At 36.0% G+C, this 18,558-nt stretch overlaps 1 protein-coding gene across 2 annotated transcripts in view; it reads left to right on the top strand.

The window, feature by feature from the left end:
• PARG (poly(ADP-ribose) glycohydrolase) overlaps positions 1 to 18,558 on the top strand; it is a 66,016-nt gene that overhangs the window by 31,521 nt on the left and 15,937 nt on the right. For both annotated transcript variants that reach the window (XM_082765109.1, XM_082765108.1), the window contains exons 9-13: positions 1,921 to 2,078; positions 11,900 to 11,979; positions 13,805 to 13,865; positions 14,504 to 14,579; positions 15,893 to 16,040. In XM_082765109.1, the coding sequence (XP_082621235.1) occupies positions 1,921 to 2,078; positions 11,900 to 11,979; positions 13,805 to 13,865; positions 14,504 to 14,579; positions 15,893 to 16,040 (523 nt within the window). The remainder of the gene's footprint in view (positions 1 to 1,920; positions 2,079 to 11,899; positions 11,980 to 13,804; positions 13,866 to 14,503; positions 14,580 to 15,892; positions 16,041 to 18,558) is intronic.

Below are 18,558 nucleotides of genomic sequence, written 5' to 3'. Positions count from 1 at the left end.
TTTCGTATTGAATGTAGCTGAAGCTGAGGGAACAGAATGGACAATACACATCTATAACAATATAATAGAATCACACTTATCAACTGAAATACTTCAATAAGCTTGAAACACCTGATTTTCACTTCTTAGAGCGTAGAAGTAATGTTTTCATAAAGCATTCTGTGAGAGCATACTTTATCCTACTTAGAGCATTGCAATACTTGTGCACATAAAAACTTCAACTAATTCTTTGTTATTGTTACAGGAATCAGTTCTGTGGGTTGTAAAGCTAATAAAAGCCTTACTGTGAATAATTTCGTTGAAGTGAATAGGACTAGTCAAACAAGTGAGGTTGCATGATAACACACTGGCAGGATTAGGACTAACTTCTAAGCTCCTTTGTCACAATTTTCTACACTGATTTTTGTTGAACTGGTGCAAGTTCAACAAATTTTTTCTTACTTCGTGCAGAAGATGTTCTATGACAGGTAGATAATTTCAAGCAATATGAATATTGAAGCTTTTGCTTTCACTGGTAGGACAATTTTTTGAGACTGCCAAGAAGTTTCTGAACACAAAGTAACACACAGGATTCAGAAGTTCATGTAGTAATGCCTATTATAAAGATGTACTGTTAGCCAGTACAGCCAGTTCTTAACCATTAATAAATGGTTAAGGACTTCGTCAGACTTCATTTTTGGGTTATATGAAGCTAAACTTGTTCCAGTAAAATATACTGTTCAGCATAACCTAGTTTTGTAGGCTTATAGGACTGAGAGCTTCTCAGACTTCTTTTCCCCCCCTCTACCTGTGTGATTTCAGACATCATAATGTAGCTTGTTACTTAAATAGGCAGAAAACAGAATGAGATGCAGTGAATGTAGTAATTACAAGAATGAAGGAAAACTTGTGTTGTGGAGTAAACAGGGCTGTGTATTCAACAGTCTAAATTAGCAGCAACTTCTGTATTCATAACTGCAAGGATTAAAAGGTAGCTGCTCAGCTCTGCTGGGGCTAGGCTAATGGCGAAGGCTGAGTGTTGGAAGAAGTGAAAACTCTGTTCTCTCCCTTCTGCCAAGGGGATTTATCATAATTGTTACTGACTCCTTGGTAAATAGAGGTGCATTTTTTATTGCTTTTTTGTTTTTGTTTTGTTTTTAAATAAACTACCTTGAATGTGGTGAGGGAATATTCCATATCAATAGACTAAACCCTGATAAAATGGAAGATGTGTAACACTTCAGGTTTGTTCCCCTCCAATTTTGTTTCTATTTAAACTGGAAAACAACAACAACAACTAGAGTCAAACCCCAAAATGAAAACCAAAATGAAGCTGTGCTTTTTTTTATTCATTCAGATTATAAAAGAATCAATGATCCTATACTTCCTGCAAAGATTATCAGTCCGTTTTCTAGTTCAGGGAGGATGGAAAAAAAATGAAGTCATAGGATGATCTGTGGAGTGACCTCCACCTTTCGTTGTAAAGTACAATGCTAGATTATTGTAACTGAAAACATTCATTAGGGGTTTTTAACTGTACAACTGTCAAAATTGCTTTTTTTTTTTTTTAATTCGGTTTTTAAGATTGCCCAGGAATTGCAAGCCCTGTCTATTTTTTGTCCTCTCTTTCCCCTGGTTTTGTTTGATAAGTTGTGTGTTCTTGGTCTCTTTTTTTTTTATTATTATTATTGATTAGAAATCTGCAGTTTGTCAAGCAAGCTTTTTCCCAATTGTCTTGAATAAACTGTTCTTGACTTTAATGGTGCTGCTGATTAAAGGGTTCGCCAATGGCCTAAATTACTCTTGCTCTAATTTAACAAATGTAATTTTGCACTGCTGTTTTTTCTTTTAAAATGGGTAAGCTAATTATTTTTCTCTCTCCTTCCCTCCCTTCTCTCCTGGCTCTCCCTCCCCCTCACTTCTTTTGTTCCCACTTGGTAGCCAGTACCTCTACTGAAACAAAAGATGAATCACTCCATCACAATGTCACAAGAACAGATTGCTAGCTTTCTGGCCAATGCTTTCTTCTGTACTTTTCCACGTCGCAATGCGAAGATGAAGTCCGAGTATTCTAGTTATCCAGACATTAACTTCAACAGGTATGGCACTCTGTAGTAAATGGAACTGTTAACCCTTCAGTAAAAATACTGTACTTGTCATTTACAGGTAGAAACCTCTTTCCTCTTCCATGTTTTTAGAAGACTGTGCTCACTTGTTTCAGTAGTTTGTGTTCTTCTTATTTTCTTCTTACCTCTAAGGGACAAGAAAGCTATGCAACTACTTAAAAAAAAAAATAAAAATGGGGGGGGGGGGCAACAAAAAACTTGCATGCAGGAAGATTGTTTAATATTTTCTTTTTTGTTTCCTTGTGCGCATGTGCACAAGGCACACTCACACTGGCACAAATAAACTGATGCAGTTCCCTGCTTCTGTATATCCATTTGTCTATGAATGGCCTAGTTTGGTTTTGCTTCAGATATTTTGTATGTATTTAATTTAAAGGTCAGGGCTTCCGCAGACATGTTCCTGTTGTCTCCTTTGTGTTAGCAGTAGTGATCGGCATGTTGAGTTGGGACTAGGACTTGATTCTTCAGTAACCATACATCTGCCTATCATTTTAAGGCAGTTGTAGAGCTTCATGTTAAAATAAATCTGTCCTGCAAATTAGTCTAGGAAGCTTCTAAGACCACAACATTAATTTAACTGAAAATACTTTGATTTCTAAACAAGCCCTTATTCTTTTTTTTTTTTTTTTTTTTTCCTCAATACTAGCATGCATATAGATTTAATTGAAATATTTTCTTTGTATCTTTTATTGCATAAATGTCCTTATTTCAGTTATAAATGGGGGAAGGGATGAGATCATTTTCTGCTGCAGGATAGTGTAGTTCGCACAGACTCCTAGATAGATAGTTTCTTTTCTCTGGTCATTTCCGTACAATTCCATGTGGATTAACCTTAGGTTTATTGGTCTTGGACAGATCATCATCTGGAGGTTTTCCTCATTCCCCCACAGTTAACACGTAGCATATATGCTCTGAACATTGAGACGAGATACAAAGATGCAGTGTTACCTGTGATCCAGCACTTGAACATTTGTGTCGTAAGAGCTACACTAGGCTCTAACTTCCTGAAATAAATCATGTCAAATGTGCTGGTACACTGGTTTTGGTGCTAAGAGTTAGCTTAAGTTTCTCTACACTGAGTATTTCAGAAGAGAGACCAGAAAGGTGTACTTGGTAAATGTTTCCTGACTTGGTGTTTAATCCAGCAGTGCAGTGGGGTAGAGAAGTGTGAGTGGTCATTTGTGCCCCCTAGGGGCTCAGCGTATTTTGCACCATCAGCTCCTAAGTACAAATAAGTGAGAAGTAACCATCCATTCGTTAAAGCAGCTTATGTTCAGAGTAGTGGGAGAGGACAGCAAGGTTCTGGACAGGGGCCTGTTTGACTGTTTGTTTTTGTTTGTTTGTTTGTTTTTTAAAGTACTTGTATCAGGTTTTTATTGTACCTTAAAGATAGTCTAAACCAAGCAGTTAAATTATCAACTGTAGAATAAAATGCTGCAAAGTCATTAAAATAAATTCACACAGAACATTGCACAGGTACATAAAGTCACAGTATTAGTGTAGTGGTTAACTCTGGACATAACGTTTTGAACTACTTTTAATACAAAAAAAGCCTTGGAAAACTATTAGGTAAATAAATTAGTGCCATAGATTTAAAGAATAGCCAGTAAAAAGCTCTAACTGTTCAGGATTTTTGCCTTATTCTGGTCAGTCCTTTGCTCTTTCTTACTTGGCTTCGTAGTGCTATTACTCTTAGTAAATTCCTGTAATATTATTTAAAAGGGATAATACAACAGGCAATCTTCCCTCTTGTGTTGTGTCTGAAGTAATGCTCTGCTTTTGGTCACAGAAGGTAGAAAGGCAGTTTTACTTGCCTAAATGCAAGAATGTTGTAACCAAACTGGAGAAAAGAAGGAATGCTGATGTCCTCTTTCTCCTGAGGTTTAAAAGTGTGCGTTCCTCAGCGTTTGTCAATGCATGCTTTTGTGTGTTCTTGTATAAGAAGGCTTATCTTTGTGATCCTTTTTATTTAATCATTTGTTGGCCTAAGGTTATTTTTTCCCGTGGTATTTTGCATTTGATAACGTGATTTTTTTGATTAGTGAAATAGGAAAGAGGTGTGACTAGCAGTAGATAAAATAAGAGCAAATGTGTCTGTGAGAGGGGAACTGACGGGATTACAGCAGGAGATTGAAGTGAGCGGTGTAGAGAATACTACAAGAAATTGCACTGTGTTCTATCATGCTACTGTATATAACCTGACTTTGTTGAAATCTAAAATGAAGGGGAGGAGGATGGGCAGTATCCCATTTCTCTTCCTCCTGCCAGTCCTGTATTTTCTCATCCTGAAAAGTTTTTTAGGAGCAGGAAAAGACAAAATGTCATGTTTTCAGCTATTTTTTCTGTGTACAAGATGACAAGGTTTGTTCCGCTGCAGTGTGTATCCTCAGGTTTTACAGAAAAGCCTTTCATGAGAAGCTGGATGTGTTAAAAAGGCAGCAATAATGGCTGAAATTAAGATTGTTGTGACTTTTTTTTTTCTTTTTACTGGTGTTTTGATTTAAAGGCTTTACAGGCTATTGGTCTGCTCTGTTTAGGGATGGGCATAGCAAATTGTTCTACACAGCAGCCCTTTCTCCCCACAGTATTGTGAACCTGCAGTTTTTTCCAGACTTGGTTCTTTCCTCAGCATAATTTCTGCTGCATGACTATGAATGAATTATTGCATTCTTGGGTGTGGAAAAAAAAGTAAATCTGCCATGATTCCCTAATAAAGTAAAATTACTAAGTGCATGCTAGCATTTGGGAATTTTTTTCAGTGAATGCTGTGTTCCTTAATTCCACTGTGCATGCACCTTATATGTTCATACAAAAGGCTTCCTTCCACTCTTTCCTTCAACTCTGAGACTGAAAAAAATAAAACTTGTGCCTTAAGTTAGAAACACAAGTGTGTAATCTGTTTCTTATGTTTACAGTTTTAAACAGTAATCATATATCAATTCACTTTATGCAGACTTAAACATCAGTAGCTGTTTATCCACTATAAAGTAGTTATGTTTTCTGTATTTTAAGTGCTGTCATGTTCCCTTCTCCCTTCCAGTCTTTGCCCTGCTGTAGGTTTCTATGTGGTGTTAAGTAGGATACTGTGATACCCACTGTCCACGCCCAATCAAGACACGAATCTGACAAAATGACAGATGCTGAGTGCGTATAAGATATTAAGAATACATTTTTTCCTCCTCTGTTTAGTACTTTCTGGTGTAGCAGTGCTTGGCACTGTTGCTGCAGGGATGATGGCATGTGGCTTGAATGCTGGTGCATGCGCTAACAGCAGCAAGTGATTGGAAGGAAGGGCATTTTGTATGTTAGTATTAACAGAAATCATCTGTGCCCCTCCTCTCCTGTCTGTGTTTCTGGATGAAGGGAGAGGAGAGCGAGCCTTCCTCATTTGACACTGAAGCACTTGGGTTAATGGTATGTTGTTACACTGAGTGTCTAGTTTGATTGTTCATCATGCTACAAAGTTGCTTGTATAATGAAATACTCTGAAATTTAATTAAATTATTTCCTTTAGAACTTGGCAAGGATCGGCCTCTTACAGTTCTTAAGTCATTAATGACATAATTCATTAAAATTGTAGTTAATATAATGGCATTCATAGTTTAACTTTGAGAGCTTGAATGGTTATGAATTTTAGTAGATGGAATGACATCTGTTCAGTGGCCAAATAATTAAATCATACAAAACAGCAGAAAGCGTTGCTTTCATTCAAACCAAACATCAAACCAAAATTTAAAAGTTCAATTTGAAAAATATGCTTTTGTAACATACAAAAAGAATAATTATATTTTTCATTTTATCCCTCATACTGATAAATTTCCCGTAGAAGTTGCATGCAGTTTGAATGTAAAGAATGAGTTGTATTGACTCTTTGGAGATCATATCTCAGATTATGATGATGCTCACATTTTAAAGCACTTTCTTCTGGCAATACTCATAATGAATCTTCTTTGTGGATACTTCGTGTTTTAGTGTAGAATTTTCATAAAGCATTTTCCTTCATGAAATATATCAAAGTTAAGAAAGAACAATGCTTTCTTGTATTTATTTTTGAGAAGATACTGAAACCCGATACAGTCCAGTGTCATATAAGACTTTGCTCTGGGGAGTTTTTTCTTCCCTGTGTATCTTAAGGTTATAGTATTTGGTAATTTTGGAAAACTATCAAGTCTGATTATATGTAAAAGAAAAGTATAAAGAAAAAAACCTGCAATCTCGAATCTGTTTTCTAGATGACTGAAATGGAAACTGGTTTGTTGAAGAACCATTCTTAGCTGTAGTGTCAAGTTGCAATAACTTGTTTATTTTCTTTTTTTCAAAAAACTACTGTAATTAAACTGGAGATATGAGGCATCTGTAATAGTTCCTGTCAAAGCAAGCGAGGCTGTAATACAATTAAAAATAGCATGTCTAGTAACAGAAGCCTGGTGGATCTTTTAGCACATACCTTAGTGAGATGCTCTGGTCTGAAACCACCGGCATTCTACTAGGACTGAATTTCTTCATCTTTATCAAACAAGCTTTTAAAGTAATTTCAAGTGATTAGAAATGAGGGGAGAAAAAAAAAACAACAACAGTAGTTAAGATATATATGTCTTTTATGGATTGTATAATATATGAAAGGAAATGGGCAAACTATGGTACGTTTATACAGGAGAATTGAAATCTAATTTTCTAGTAATGCAATTGTCTCTTCATAAACAACATCCATTTTGCAACACTAATGAGGGTTCTCTGGGGAATAAATTATCTAGTGACTTTGAGAGAACTTGATTTGGACAGAGAGATGTATTGCACCTCTGAAAGGTAATTCTAGGTTTTCTTTGTCTATAGGCAGTGGTCCTGTTACACCTGCCTTAGGTCTATGTACTAATTAGCATAGATTTCAGTGGAGCATCATTTCCTGGGAAAAGTTAAAATCAACGTGTGTGGTGGATGATGAAATGATCTTTAAATAGATGGCTTAGAAGGACGCCATTCCTAACAAGTCTAGTAATTACTTTGCTCTGGTGATTGCAGCAGTACTCTGAGTACTTCTTTGATACCTCAGTAAATACAGTCATTGACTTCAGAACTCAGTTTTACCATGCTGTGGTAAAGCTTTTTGGGTTAGATGTTCACTTTGAAACATTTTACCCTGCTGTTTCTTGGTGTTGAGTACTTGGGGTTAGCATTTTTATCATTCCATCAGTCATATATCAGCATGCTGTTTCTTAGACTCCTAAGTCACTAAAGCTTTTTCTTAGGAGCAACTTAAAATACTCCAAGTTGCTTTCCAAAATGAATGAAAGCACAAAATGAAAAGTACAGAGCAGGAGTCTGGTTGTATGTGAGAAGGAAAGGTGGTTTTAGCCTCTAGACGACTAACAAAGTCACATTGCTTAATTTCTGTATGCTTATACAAATCTTAAAAATTGATATTTAATCCAAAGATGGAGTCCTAATTAAACAAAACGGTGTTGAATGGTATGATGCCTTAAATAACTTTGAGATGATGACAGCTTATACCTATAACACAGCAGTAATTAAGAAATTGCCTATGAGGTTGAATCATTGAATATATTGTTTTTATCCCACTTGATGCCAAGGGAATTCAAAACCTCTAAATTGCTTTCTGTATAGACAGAAATAGAAGGCTGTTTTAATTCAGAAAGCTGGGATTTGGGTTATTAAATGGGGAAGACGTACACTAGCCACCAGAAAAACAGAACTGATGTTGCTGTACTTGACTCACTTAAGGTTGTGCTGGAAGTGTGAGATCTAGATAGTGACTTCTCCTTTTGTGCTCTCACAGAGCAAGTTATTTTGTCTGCCTTTTGTCTCTGGGCAGGTTTCTTATCTAGATTGTCCTGCTTTTGATTCCTATGAAGTCCAAAATACATGAATTGAAATTTTGCTATTGAAAAGCTTTATTTTTAGTTCTCACTTAAACTATTTTCAGTAGTAGCAGGACTTTCTAGTAAGGGTTTCTATTTTACATTGTATGTAAGAATTCCAATTTTTAATTTGTTTAAGATGATTTCCTCGTCTTAGATTGTGCAACTGTCATTTAAGTTTTTAAAACTGTCTAGGGCAGGGGTCTCCAAACTTTTTTGATCATGCACCCCAAGAGAAAAAGTTTTTTGAGCACATAATATATGTTTATTTTTTCCAATACATATACTACTGTGGTAGCATTGTCTGTATTTTATGAAACACAAAAATAGGAATTAAAAAAGATGAAAGTTTTAAATAACCATTGTTTTAAAAATGTTTTTTATGAATGGTACAAAATTTTTTTCTTCCTGTAAGAAAGTACTCTTTCTGTAAGAAGGTACCTGTGGTAGTTGAGGAAAAAGCTCAGGTGGTGAATTGTGGGGACCATAACTATAAAGTTGTGCACCCGTATTTTTTGCAAGCAGCACATATGAAATGTCATGGATTTATGAATGGGAAGTTTGTACGATGCTTTGAAGTATAATCCATACTGCACATTTTTGCGTGTTGTTACAGTGTTGACAGTTTTCTGGGCCTTAGGATAGGTTCCAATTTCAGTGTTAGAAACACCTGTGTACTCTTTGCCAAGGAGCATTTAAAAAAAACTGCAGCCTGGGGGTGGGAAGATGCAGGCTGGGAATGGAAATACTGATAGGAAATTCATGTTAACTAGCAGCCTAAATCACAAGGTTGTAATGGTTCTTTCTGCTTGGGAAATTACAGAGTCAATTCTTGGTGTAACATCAAGGGATCAGTTTAGCTCCTTGGAAATTAAAGTTTACAAGTAAGCTGCTATATTTTGAATTACACCTTAATCAGAAGCAGTGCGTTATGAAACCATTTATCTAAACAGTTTCAGCTTTTCCCCAGTAAACTGTTTGCATGCCAAGGACACTTCTGAGTAGCTCTTCATGTTATTAGATCATGTTGATGTTGCTTCATTGGAAGGGTACCCTTAGAAGTACCTTTCAGATTGACCACTTGCCAAGATACTTTAGATGTATAAAACGCCACGTGAGAATGTGTTTCTTCCATTTGTGTATTTGACACTCTTTTGCATCTGTGTTTCTTGAAAAGACAACATGGTGTTTTCAGCATTACAAAAAAAAACAACTTAGGTTTTGGTTAGAGAACTGTTTACAGTTTCCAACGCACCAGCCCCATGTGAGGTGCTCTTCGAGGCATTTACAAGCAGGTTCCTCAGAGCTCTGCCTTTCTTTTTGCTTACTGCCTTTCCAAGGTAGAAATGTTGGTTGAAAATAAGACAATTCTGAATTTGCAGTCAGTGAGGCTTCAGAAAGCAGAATATTGATTATACTTCTAAAATACTTCTTCCACCCTAAGATTTCAGGAAAACATTACTATAAAATAAGAGCACCTGTTTTTGCAATAATAAATATTGAAACAGTGCAAACTATTGCCTTAAAACTTTACTGCATGTTTATTGATGGATGTTGAGAATTTTTTTTATTGAGCACTTTTTTTTTGCATATTCCCAGTAGCTGATCTTGCTGTTGTTGGTGTTTTCTTTCTCATGTAGAAGATTTCTCTTCAAAAAATTGAAGTAGGTGTCTGACTTAGCTAGGAAAGAGTCTACATGTCGCCACAGTGACTTTAATAATCTTTAACAGTTTTACCCAGTGCTACAGGGCAGGACAGAAGTACAGATCTCTCTTATTGTTGTAATTATAGAATGTGTTTTGGGAATTTATCTGCTGTAAATGAGATTTCCGAAGCAATCAGCATTACTCTAGCTTTAATCCCAGGAGAGAAAGAAAAGAGGTATTTATCACAGCACTTAACAAGAGAAAATACAGTCTGTTGCTGATCACTTCAGGTTAAAAAAAATGTCTATTTGGTTAAAATTCCCTACTGACACGGTGACTACATTTTGGTGAGTAATTGTAATGGATGAAACCGAGTTCATCTGCCTTGCTGTTGTTCCCTTTTAGCTTGATCTGCCTATTCCAAGCATAGTTTTTTCAGCTCTGGACTTTTAGCACAGTGTGCTAGTTATGCTAAATCATGTACTGCCTTTGTGCCATGAAGAACTCACTCCTGGGAATGTGCAACATGAGCAAGATTTCAAGTTGAAGTTGAGGCAAAAAAAATAATGATGAAGGCATGATTAGGCTAATATATAAACTAACCAGTTTAAAGGATTCATACCAAATAAAACTTCCAGATAAAAAGTCAGAGATAACATAGGGATTTAGGCAAGACTTAAGTGCATAAAGACTTAACTGCTTTTTATGGAGCCCCTTACTAGTTGAGAAAGCACAACCCCATGCTAGAACTTAGAGATGGGTCCGTTTTAAAGTAGGACATGTACATATAAAGTTTGCCTTCTTAAAGTCCTAATTTGTTGTTCCAAGACTGAGGTTTTTATAAGACCTTTCCAACCTTTATTAAATGTATTAACATTACAGGTACTACATCTTGCTTACAGATTCTGGGTCAGGTTTCAGATTTCATGCAGTATACCTATTTAGTCCTTTGTGACAACCTAAAATTAGCTTCTGTAACTTAAAACAGATTTTGGATAAAATTTATGTCTTCAGCATGCGTATCCCATAAGAATTTTTAAATACTGGAGAAAAATCTATTTTGCTTTATCACTAAAAGCTAAGTTTACCTGACAGTATTCTGCTTTTAAAGGCAGGTTATCATTCCAATGCATGGAAAGAAATGAATAATGTTGTGTCATTGCTTTCCTCACTGTTGTGGCTTTTGTGTTGTGTTGTTTGTTTGGAGGGGATGGGGGCTGTTGCACCTTACATCCTCAGGGCTTTCACTGTATCAGACATCTTTTAGTGACCTTCCTGTTCAAAAGATATTATTTCTGAAGTCCCCACTATTCTTCCTTCCAGATAAATTCCATTATGTTTTGCCAATAACAATGCCTTGTCACTTTATTGGAAGTGAAATTAAGTAATGCCTGTTCAACTTGCTGGAAGATGGATGACGCTGTAAAAATATTTCAGTTAACCTTAAAAGCATACATTCACTTAATGGCTAAAAATTGGATGCTTCTTTTTAATGCTTAGTTTTTTACAGATGAGTTTGAGAATGCCAGTAGTAGCTCAGTGGATAAAGCCGTTTCTGCAGGGGGAGGATTCATTTCTTTAGAAATGCTGCTGGTATGATGCAGCTCTTCAAAGCAATATAGTTGCATTATATTCTCTTCTGCAACTCACTGAGCTGTAAGTAGGGTAAGGCATTTGGATCCAGGAATACTCAATGTGCTTGTTTTCACTCCGGGTCACTGATTTCAATTCAAGACAGTCTGCTGCAAATAAAACTCATAGCTTTCTTGGACATTCATATTGAAATTATATTTTTTGATATTACAAAATCAATAAAAGATGGATATTTCGTTATCATTTCATCAGAAACTCATCGAGTGAATGAACCTAAGAAACAGCTCTACTTTGAAGAATGTGCTTTTATGAAGGTGTATGGTTTTGACTGTCTGCCTTTAAAGTGTACTACACATATAAGCACGTAAACGTACTTTCCAAGTAGCTGTGGGAAATGCATCATCTCAGTGTTTGTGTAGAATTCAAGCCTGTTATCTGAATAATGAGTGGTATGAACGGCATAGTTTCTTTTCATGATCAAGGCAATGGAGGCACAGTGTAGCAGCCTTGTGAGTAAATACTTTATGGAAAGAACTGCTTGGACAGCCCCTTTGTGGCTTAGAAGTGGTTGACTTTACGGAGGGCAAACTGCTTTTCTGTTTTTACATACTGCGTAGTAATTAGGCGAGGTGTGTTTCCCTGAAATCTAATCAAATTGCTTCTATGTCTGTTTTCCAGATTGTTTGAAGGACGGTCACCAAGGAAGCCTGAGAAACTTAAGACGCTTTTCTGCTATTTTAGAAGAGTCACAGAAAAAAGTAATTCTTGTTGTAATTCTTTTTTTTTTTTTTTTTTTTTGAGCTATGAAGCAGACACATGAAGAATTTAATCCCATTCAATTTAGAAATGGCTATGTGGCATTATGATGGAAATGTCTAACAAAAGGCAGCACACCGAGTGCACTGATATTCTTCTTAGTGTCAATTTATCCCATATAGATGAGACATGCAATTTCATTTTTTGCATGGAGCTTATTCTTTGTTCCTTTTTTCTGAAGAGTGTTTTTATGTATGTCTAAAATATCTGTATTTGCATACAGATATTTTTACACACACATTTATATAAAAGCTATATATCAAATGTGTAGTTCTGTATCCATAAACACATATTGTGTGTGTGTGTGTGTATAATATATGCAAATACTTGGTGCACCATACCAGAGTGAGAAAGCAGAAGGAACTTAACAACATATATAGTCATTAAAATTACAGGTACTATCTCTTGCTTAAAGATTCTGGATCAGTTTTCAGATTTCCTGTAGGATGCCCATTTAGTCCTCTGACCATGACATTTTTAATTCTAAGTGGTTTTTCCTTGCTTGTGTTGATACTTCAGGTTTTTCCCTTCTGTTCATCCAAAACAAAGCTGCTGTGAACTTTTCCCAGTTTAAAATAAAGTAAATGGTATCAAGAAGTGGGATGTCTTCAGCTCTTTTAGAAATTAGCATGGTAGTTTCCTTAGTGTGCGTGGTCAAATATTCTGTTGTTGCCATTAATTTGAATGCCTGCATAAACTCTCAAAAATATATTTATCAGAGTATGAACTGTATCAGATCTTATATATTACATTTTTAGGAGAAAGGGATTTTACTGCTGTTGCATATGTTGCATCTGCAGCAATATCTTACAGAATTTTTATCGAACTTTCTCTTTTTGTGTCAGTATTTCACTATTAGCTTCATATTCTCTCAGAAGAGTTTGTTCTAAATAGGAAAACAGCTGCAAGCTATTATAGAAATCCTTGTACTTGGTTCAGTCCATCTTTAGTTCGTCATTTTCATTCACAACTAATTAAATGCTACCTCCTGTTTCAGCTAACAAACTTTCAGCAGTGTCAATAGAAATAAATCTCTGGGGTAAAATGTAAGTTGTGATCTATGTGTGTAAGTGAGAAGGGCTGTAGTGTACTGGCTTTTTCTTACTAGTTTAGTAGTGTTTTAAAATTTTTGCAGCTGTCTCTGGCCCCCTGTGCATCAGAAATCTGTTGGGAGCATGCTTTATCAAAACTACTGTATTACATTTCTTAATGTTATAACTTCAAACTACTTAATGACATTTTTGCATGTTGTTTTCTTGAATTAAAAGTTTGTATTACACTTTTAAGACCCAATTTCTTGGTTTGTTTGTTTGTTTTGAAAGGAATTAGTAAGACAATAGTAACTTAGCTCTATAAATGACTGTAATAATTTCACAACTTTTTTATTGCAAATGGTAATTGAATTCCTTGTAAAGGAATACAGTAGGGGCTATGTAAACTGAAGATGTTGTCAACAGGTGAATGCTTAATTTTGTAAATAAATAAATATAAATAAATAAAAATATAATAACAATATATATAGCGCCACTGATAACAGTATTCCCTTGTAGAGAAGCATTCATTTATTGAAAGCTTTTTGTTTGTTTTTAGAGCAAGCAAATTTATTTTTGTTCTCCTCAAACCCATACATGCTTTTGAAGTTAACTTCTGTTTCTGTCAGGAATTATGCTTGTTGTAATTAAAATAATCTAAAAGCCTAGCAGTTAATACTTTTTTTTTTTTTTTTTTTTTTTTTTTTTTTTCCCCCTGGGGTTTGTTTGCTTGTAGAACCTACTGGGTTGGTGACGTTTACAAGGCAAAGTCTCCAAGAGTTTCCAGACTGGGAAAGGTAAGTCAAATGTCTCGTTAAATGTAAGAATTTGCTTAGTGATTAACCTGAATCCCATTAAAGTTGAATTGATTCAGGCCAGCAAGTGATCCGGAAAATAATGTTTGGTTTGGCTTGCTATGGAGAGAAGAACAGAAAGAAGTGGGTGAATGGACACCGACAGTTAGTGTGACTGGAGCTTGTATCTGTTTGCCTGTGGAGCAGACGAGTCTTAAGAGATTTTTTTAAAACAGTAATACCTTTTTGTTTGTTGCTTGAGAGGAGAGAAAGTGAGAGCTGACTTGATGCCAGAAATGACAGAAAATATAATGAATTAAAATGCTATGCTTGCAGCTTTTTTCCTGGTTAGCAAGTTAATGTGGTACAGACTCGTGTGAAAAATGTGGAAATGAAACTTCACTTTTGGGGCTTTGTAATGAAAGAGGTGGAGAAACTGAACCATTGACTGTGTTATTAAGCCTTAATAAATTGTTTCAGAAAGGCAAATGCATTTTCCTTAATCCTTTGGATTTTTTTAACCACCTTACGCTTAGGTGCATAAAAAGCTAGGTTTTAGACGGGTTTTCTCTTAAATGGATGTCTCTTTGGGGATCCTGTAATCATCTTTTCTGTGCAATATTTTTTTTCCTCAATGATAGATCTCAGAAAAAACTGTCTAGATTACATGTCACCTATGAGGGCACTATTGAAGGCAATGGACAAGGTATGCTACAGGTAAGTGCATATACCAGTAAATGTGGCTTTATCTCATGTTTTTGTCATATTTTTTAGAGTCTGTCAGTTTAAAATTGTTTATCCTCAATTGACTTAAGTGACAAAGCGTTATGCATGTAAATGAAACATCAAGATGAATTCCATGGGCAGAATTAGTGATATCAGTATTCCCTAGCTCACTGAGGCTGGTAGATGTACCTGTTACAGAGCTAGCTGACAGAAAATCACAAGCCCTGGACAGCTTCAGGTCCTTTGGTTCAAACTGGGATCAAAGATTGACAAGATAAAAGTTTCAGGCTGGAATTTTGATGAGCTGCCAAGGGTTTTGGTGTTCTTATGCCTTTTTTTTTTTTTTTTTTTCTTTTTTGTTATGATGGTTGTGCCCCAGACAGTGACCAGGTCAGGAGTTCAGGAGACTTTGCTGCTACAGCACCACTGTTCTGGTCTGAGAGCCAGTCAGTTGAAATAAATTGATAAAGGAAGATGTCCTGTCCATATCGATAGCAAGGAATACACTTGAGTTTTCAAATAACCTTAAAGAAAGAAGGAAAGCAGTCTGTCTTCTAGAGTTCTGTTACCATAAATTAATTAATTAGAAAAAAATTAGTACTTCTTGAGACAGGAAAAAGTGGTGCAAACTTCTTAAGGGTTGGTAACTTACATAAGTAGTAATTTATTGAATAAAGCAATTGCTTTTAAAACTGTTGTCTATATAAAAAATGTATTATTGTAGCAAAAACTAGAGTCCATAGCTTCCCTGTATCAGGCAGAAACTTTGGTGATCAAAACGATGGCGTGCCTTGTTCCAAGTGTGTTTCAAGGACAATCCATAAGAGATTCCTCTAAGTACAGAACAACTGGTACAGGGCAGTGCTGAGCTAAAAATGCTTCTGTGTGGACAGCCAAGGCAGAAAGCTTATTAAAGGACAACTTAATAATTCTTCTGTGTCTGTAAAATGCAGGAAGGATACTGTAATCTGCTGTTTCCATTTTTCACACTTACTGAAACTTTTTATAATTACATGCATGCCCTTTCAAAACTAAAAATGGGATTCAGAGCCTTTGATATGCAGAACTTTATTTTGCTGTATAATATCTCACTTGTCTCATTTTGATTTTTCTCAATCAAAAGAAAGGGAAGAATGAGATGGGCATGCTGTGAATCAGGTTCTGTCCTGCTGTTTGTATTTTTAAATGGTAGCAGTGGATCTCAACAGAGTTGAAATTTGTACAGGACTTTATTTACCTCAGTAAATGAAAGGATTTTATGCTGTTTGCTTATCTCTTAATCCTCCTGAATATATTTTTGTTAGGTTGATTTTGCAAACCGTTTTGTTGGAGGTGGTGTCACTGGGGCAGGACTGGTACAAGAAGAAATTCGGTTTTTAATCAACCCAGAACTGATTGTATCGAGGCTCATCACTGAAGTCTTGGATCACAATGAATGTCTCATCATCACAGGTTAGTTGTTGCAGTATATGTTTCACATCTTGTTCTGGTTTTCTATGTAGAAAAATATATTTCAACTTGTTCAGTATGCTTAAATGTTGTAGGAAAATAAAAAGATTGTACTCACTTAACAATAAGTTTCCTTGTTCACCCGACTTCTTAAGACTGTAGGGCCACTGTTCCAGTACATCCTTTTTGAAGGAAGGAAACAATATGAGCAGATGAGGTGTTACAGAACTCTTCTTACCTTATATAAATTTGTTTAAGGACTCAGCATCTTTAGGCCTACATAAGGAATACTGTTGGGCAACATAGGTAAAAGACAATTACTAGCTATTAGCAGGTAATGCTTCTGATGTGCCAAAGCAGGGTGGGTTTTGTTCCTGTCTGGAATTTGTAACATTCAATGTAATCCATGGGACTGAAAGCTCAATCTGAGAATAGGAACTGTCTTCTGGTTACCAAACAGGGAAGGAAGCGGTAGAAGAAAAAATGAGCATCTGTTAAAAATGATAGAAAGTCAGGAAATGTTTCTTGAGAATGTTGATTTAGTAGGTTACAAACATGTGTTCATATTACTTGTTATCGGTTGTGTTCATAACTTGCAACATCAAAAGCTAAGTGCTTCTCCAGTATATTGTTGTGAGTCTGTGTGCACTGTCTGTCCAGTGCTTCACTGAAAATATTGTTCCTTTTGTTCACCATCTGTTTAAAATTTGTGATGTTTTATTACACATTGGATCAAAATAATTAGGTGAGAAAACAGCTAATGTCACTGGTAAGAACTGGCCAGTCCCAGGTAATGCTGCATCCTGGTTGTATACATGGTAACACAGCAGCTAGACACTGTGTGACTGGCAAAATAATAAAATGTTGATAGATTTTTTTTCTTTATAGCTATTCTTTGGAGTAAATAAAAAATATTTTATCAAGAGATACACTATTTGCTTGGACTAATAGATTATGTATGTTATTTTTCAACCTAGTAGAGTGTAAAAAAAAAAAAAAAAATCGTTTTTCATTACCTGAACTGACTCAACAGACTGGAATTTGTGGAGGCATTGGAACAGTTTTCTTGGAAAAAGTCCTTCCAAAGCACTCATTCTTTCTTACATGCATGGATGGTAGAAATTTGAGCTTATATCTTCCAAATCTTACCCTGCCCTGAAACTATTGGTTGTAGTGGCCAGCACCTCTTTTGTTTTCAGTCTTAACCTTGGTAATCTTTCACCCAGTGTTTTGGTTTGTTTTTCCACCCACCAAAACCCTTGCCTTTTCTGTGAAAACTTTTAGGTAAACTTGCTTTTGTGATTATTTTTAAAAATAAATGCTAAATTTCTTGGCCAGTTCTGATTGTTGTCTTGTGTTTTGGATATGATGCTGTAACAAAAGTAATTTATTCAAGTATTGTCCTCTGAGTGAGCCTTTTTTGGGGAGCATAAGAACAGAGTGCAGCTATCTGTCTGTGTACTAACAGATTCCAAATACAAACGTTTTGAAAGAGCTGCTTCCATCCTTCTCTAATGGAAATGGCCATCCCATCATTTTCATTTTATCCCTGGACTTCTTCCATCTCAGTTAATAGCCAAGCCTCCACTGCATGTCACAATCCTCCTGATGAATTAGTTTTGTGATGCATCTTGACTCAGTGGCCTAATGGGTAGAACTGCGTAGCTTAAATTTGCAGTAGAGTCTGAGAAATGGGAGAGAAATTGAATTCATTGTGATTGCATGGTATCTGGTTAAGATCACCGCTGTGCTGAATATGGAAGTGGTCATGCACAGTCAAGTTCTTCAACACAGACATCTACCTACTGAAATGTCAGCAGCAATGCCAGAGATTCCTACAATTGCATTTCTGGTAGAGCTGTGAAAGCGAGTCACGGGTTTTCATTCAGAATTTTTTCTTTATTATGGTATTTTTTTGGAGGGTGCGTTTTTTGCTTTTGTTTTTCCTTCAAGTTTGCGTATATTCAGACACTGTTAAGAGTCAGTGAAGCTGTGTTCCATGTTTGCTTTAAAACTGCAGATTGAACAATGGCCAGTCCTATCTGTGCCTCAGTGGTGCATGTTCAGAGACTTCTAAGCACGTTGCTCATGCAATGAACTTGATCGGGTAATTTGTGCAGCTGAGAATTTACTTGTGATAATGTGTTTTTTCAGCTGGATTGGCTGATCATGCCATTGTCTGGAGGGCCAGGAGAGCCAGAAGACTAATGCTGATGCATATGTAATAAGTCAGAACTGGTTGAAAGACAGAGCAGGACCTTCCCTCATCTTTGGCAGTAAATGTGCATTTATGGCAGTAACTACAAAACCACATCCTTGTTTTTTCCATGTACTAATTTTTATGAGGTGCTAGTGGTACTATTTCTTAACAATCCCTCTAAAGAAAAACGAGAGGGGACAGTGTGGTACTTCTTTCATCCCTATCCTAGGGAATTTGATAATGCCACATGAATTGTATGCAAATGAAGAGCGAGACTGTGGAATCTGAGGAGGGAGGGGCATTGTCCATTTCATGGACCAG

This window comes from Aythya marila (assembly GCF_965140915.1).
Source record: "Aythya marila genome assembly, chromosome: 7".
Lineage (NCBI taxonomy): Eukaryota > Metazoa > Chordata > Aves > Anseriformes > Anatidae > Aythya > Aythya marila.
The sequence above is the reverse complement of the archived record's forward strand: the minus strand, read 5'-3'. Positions and strand labels throughout refer to the sequence as shown.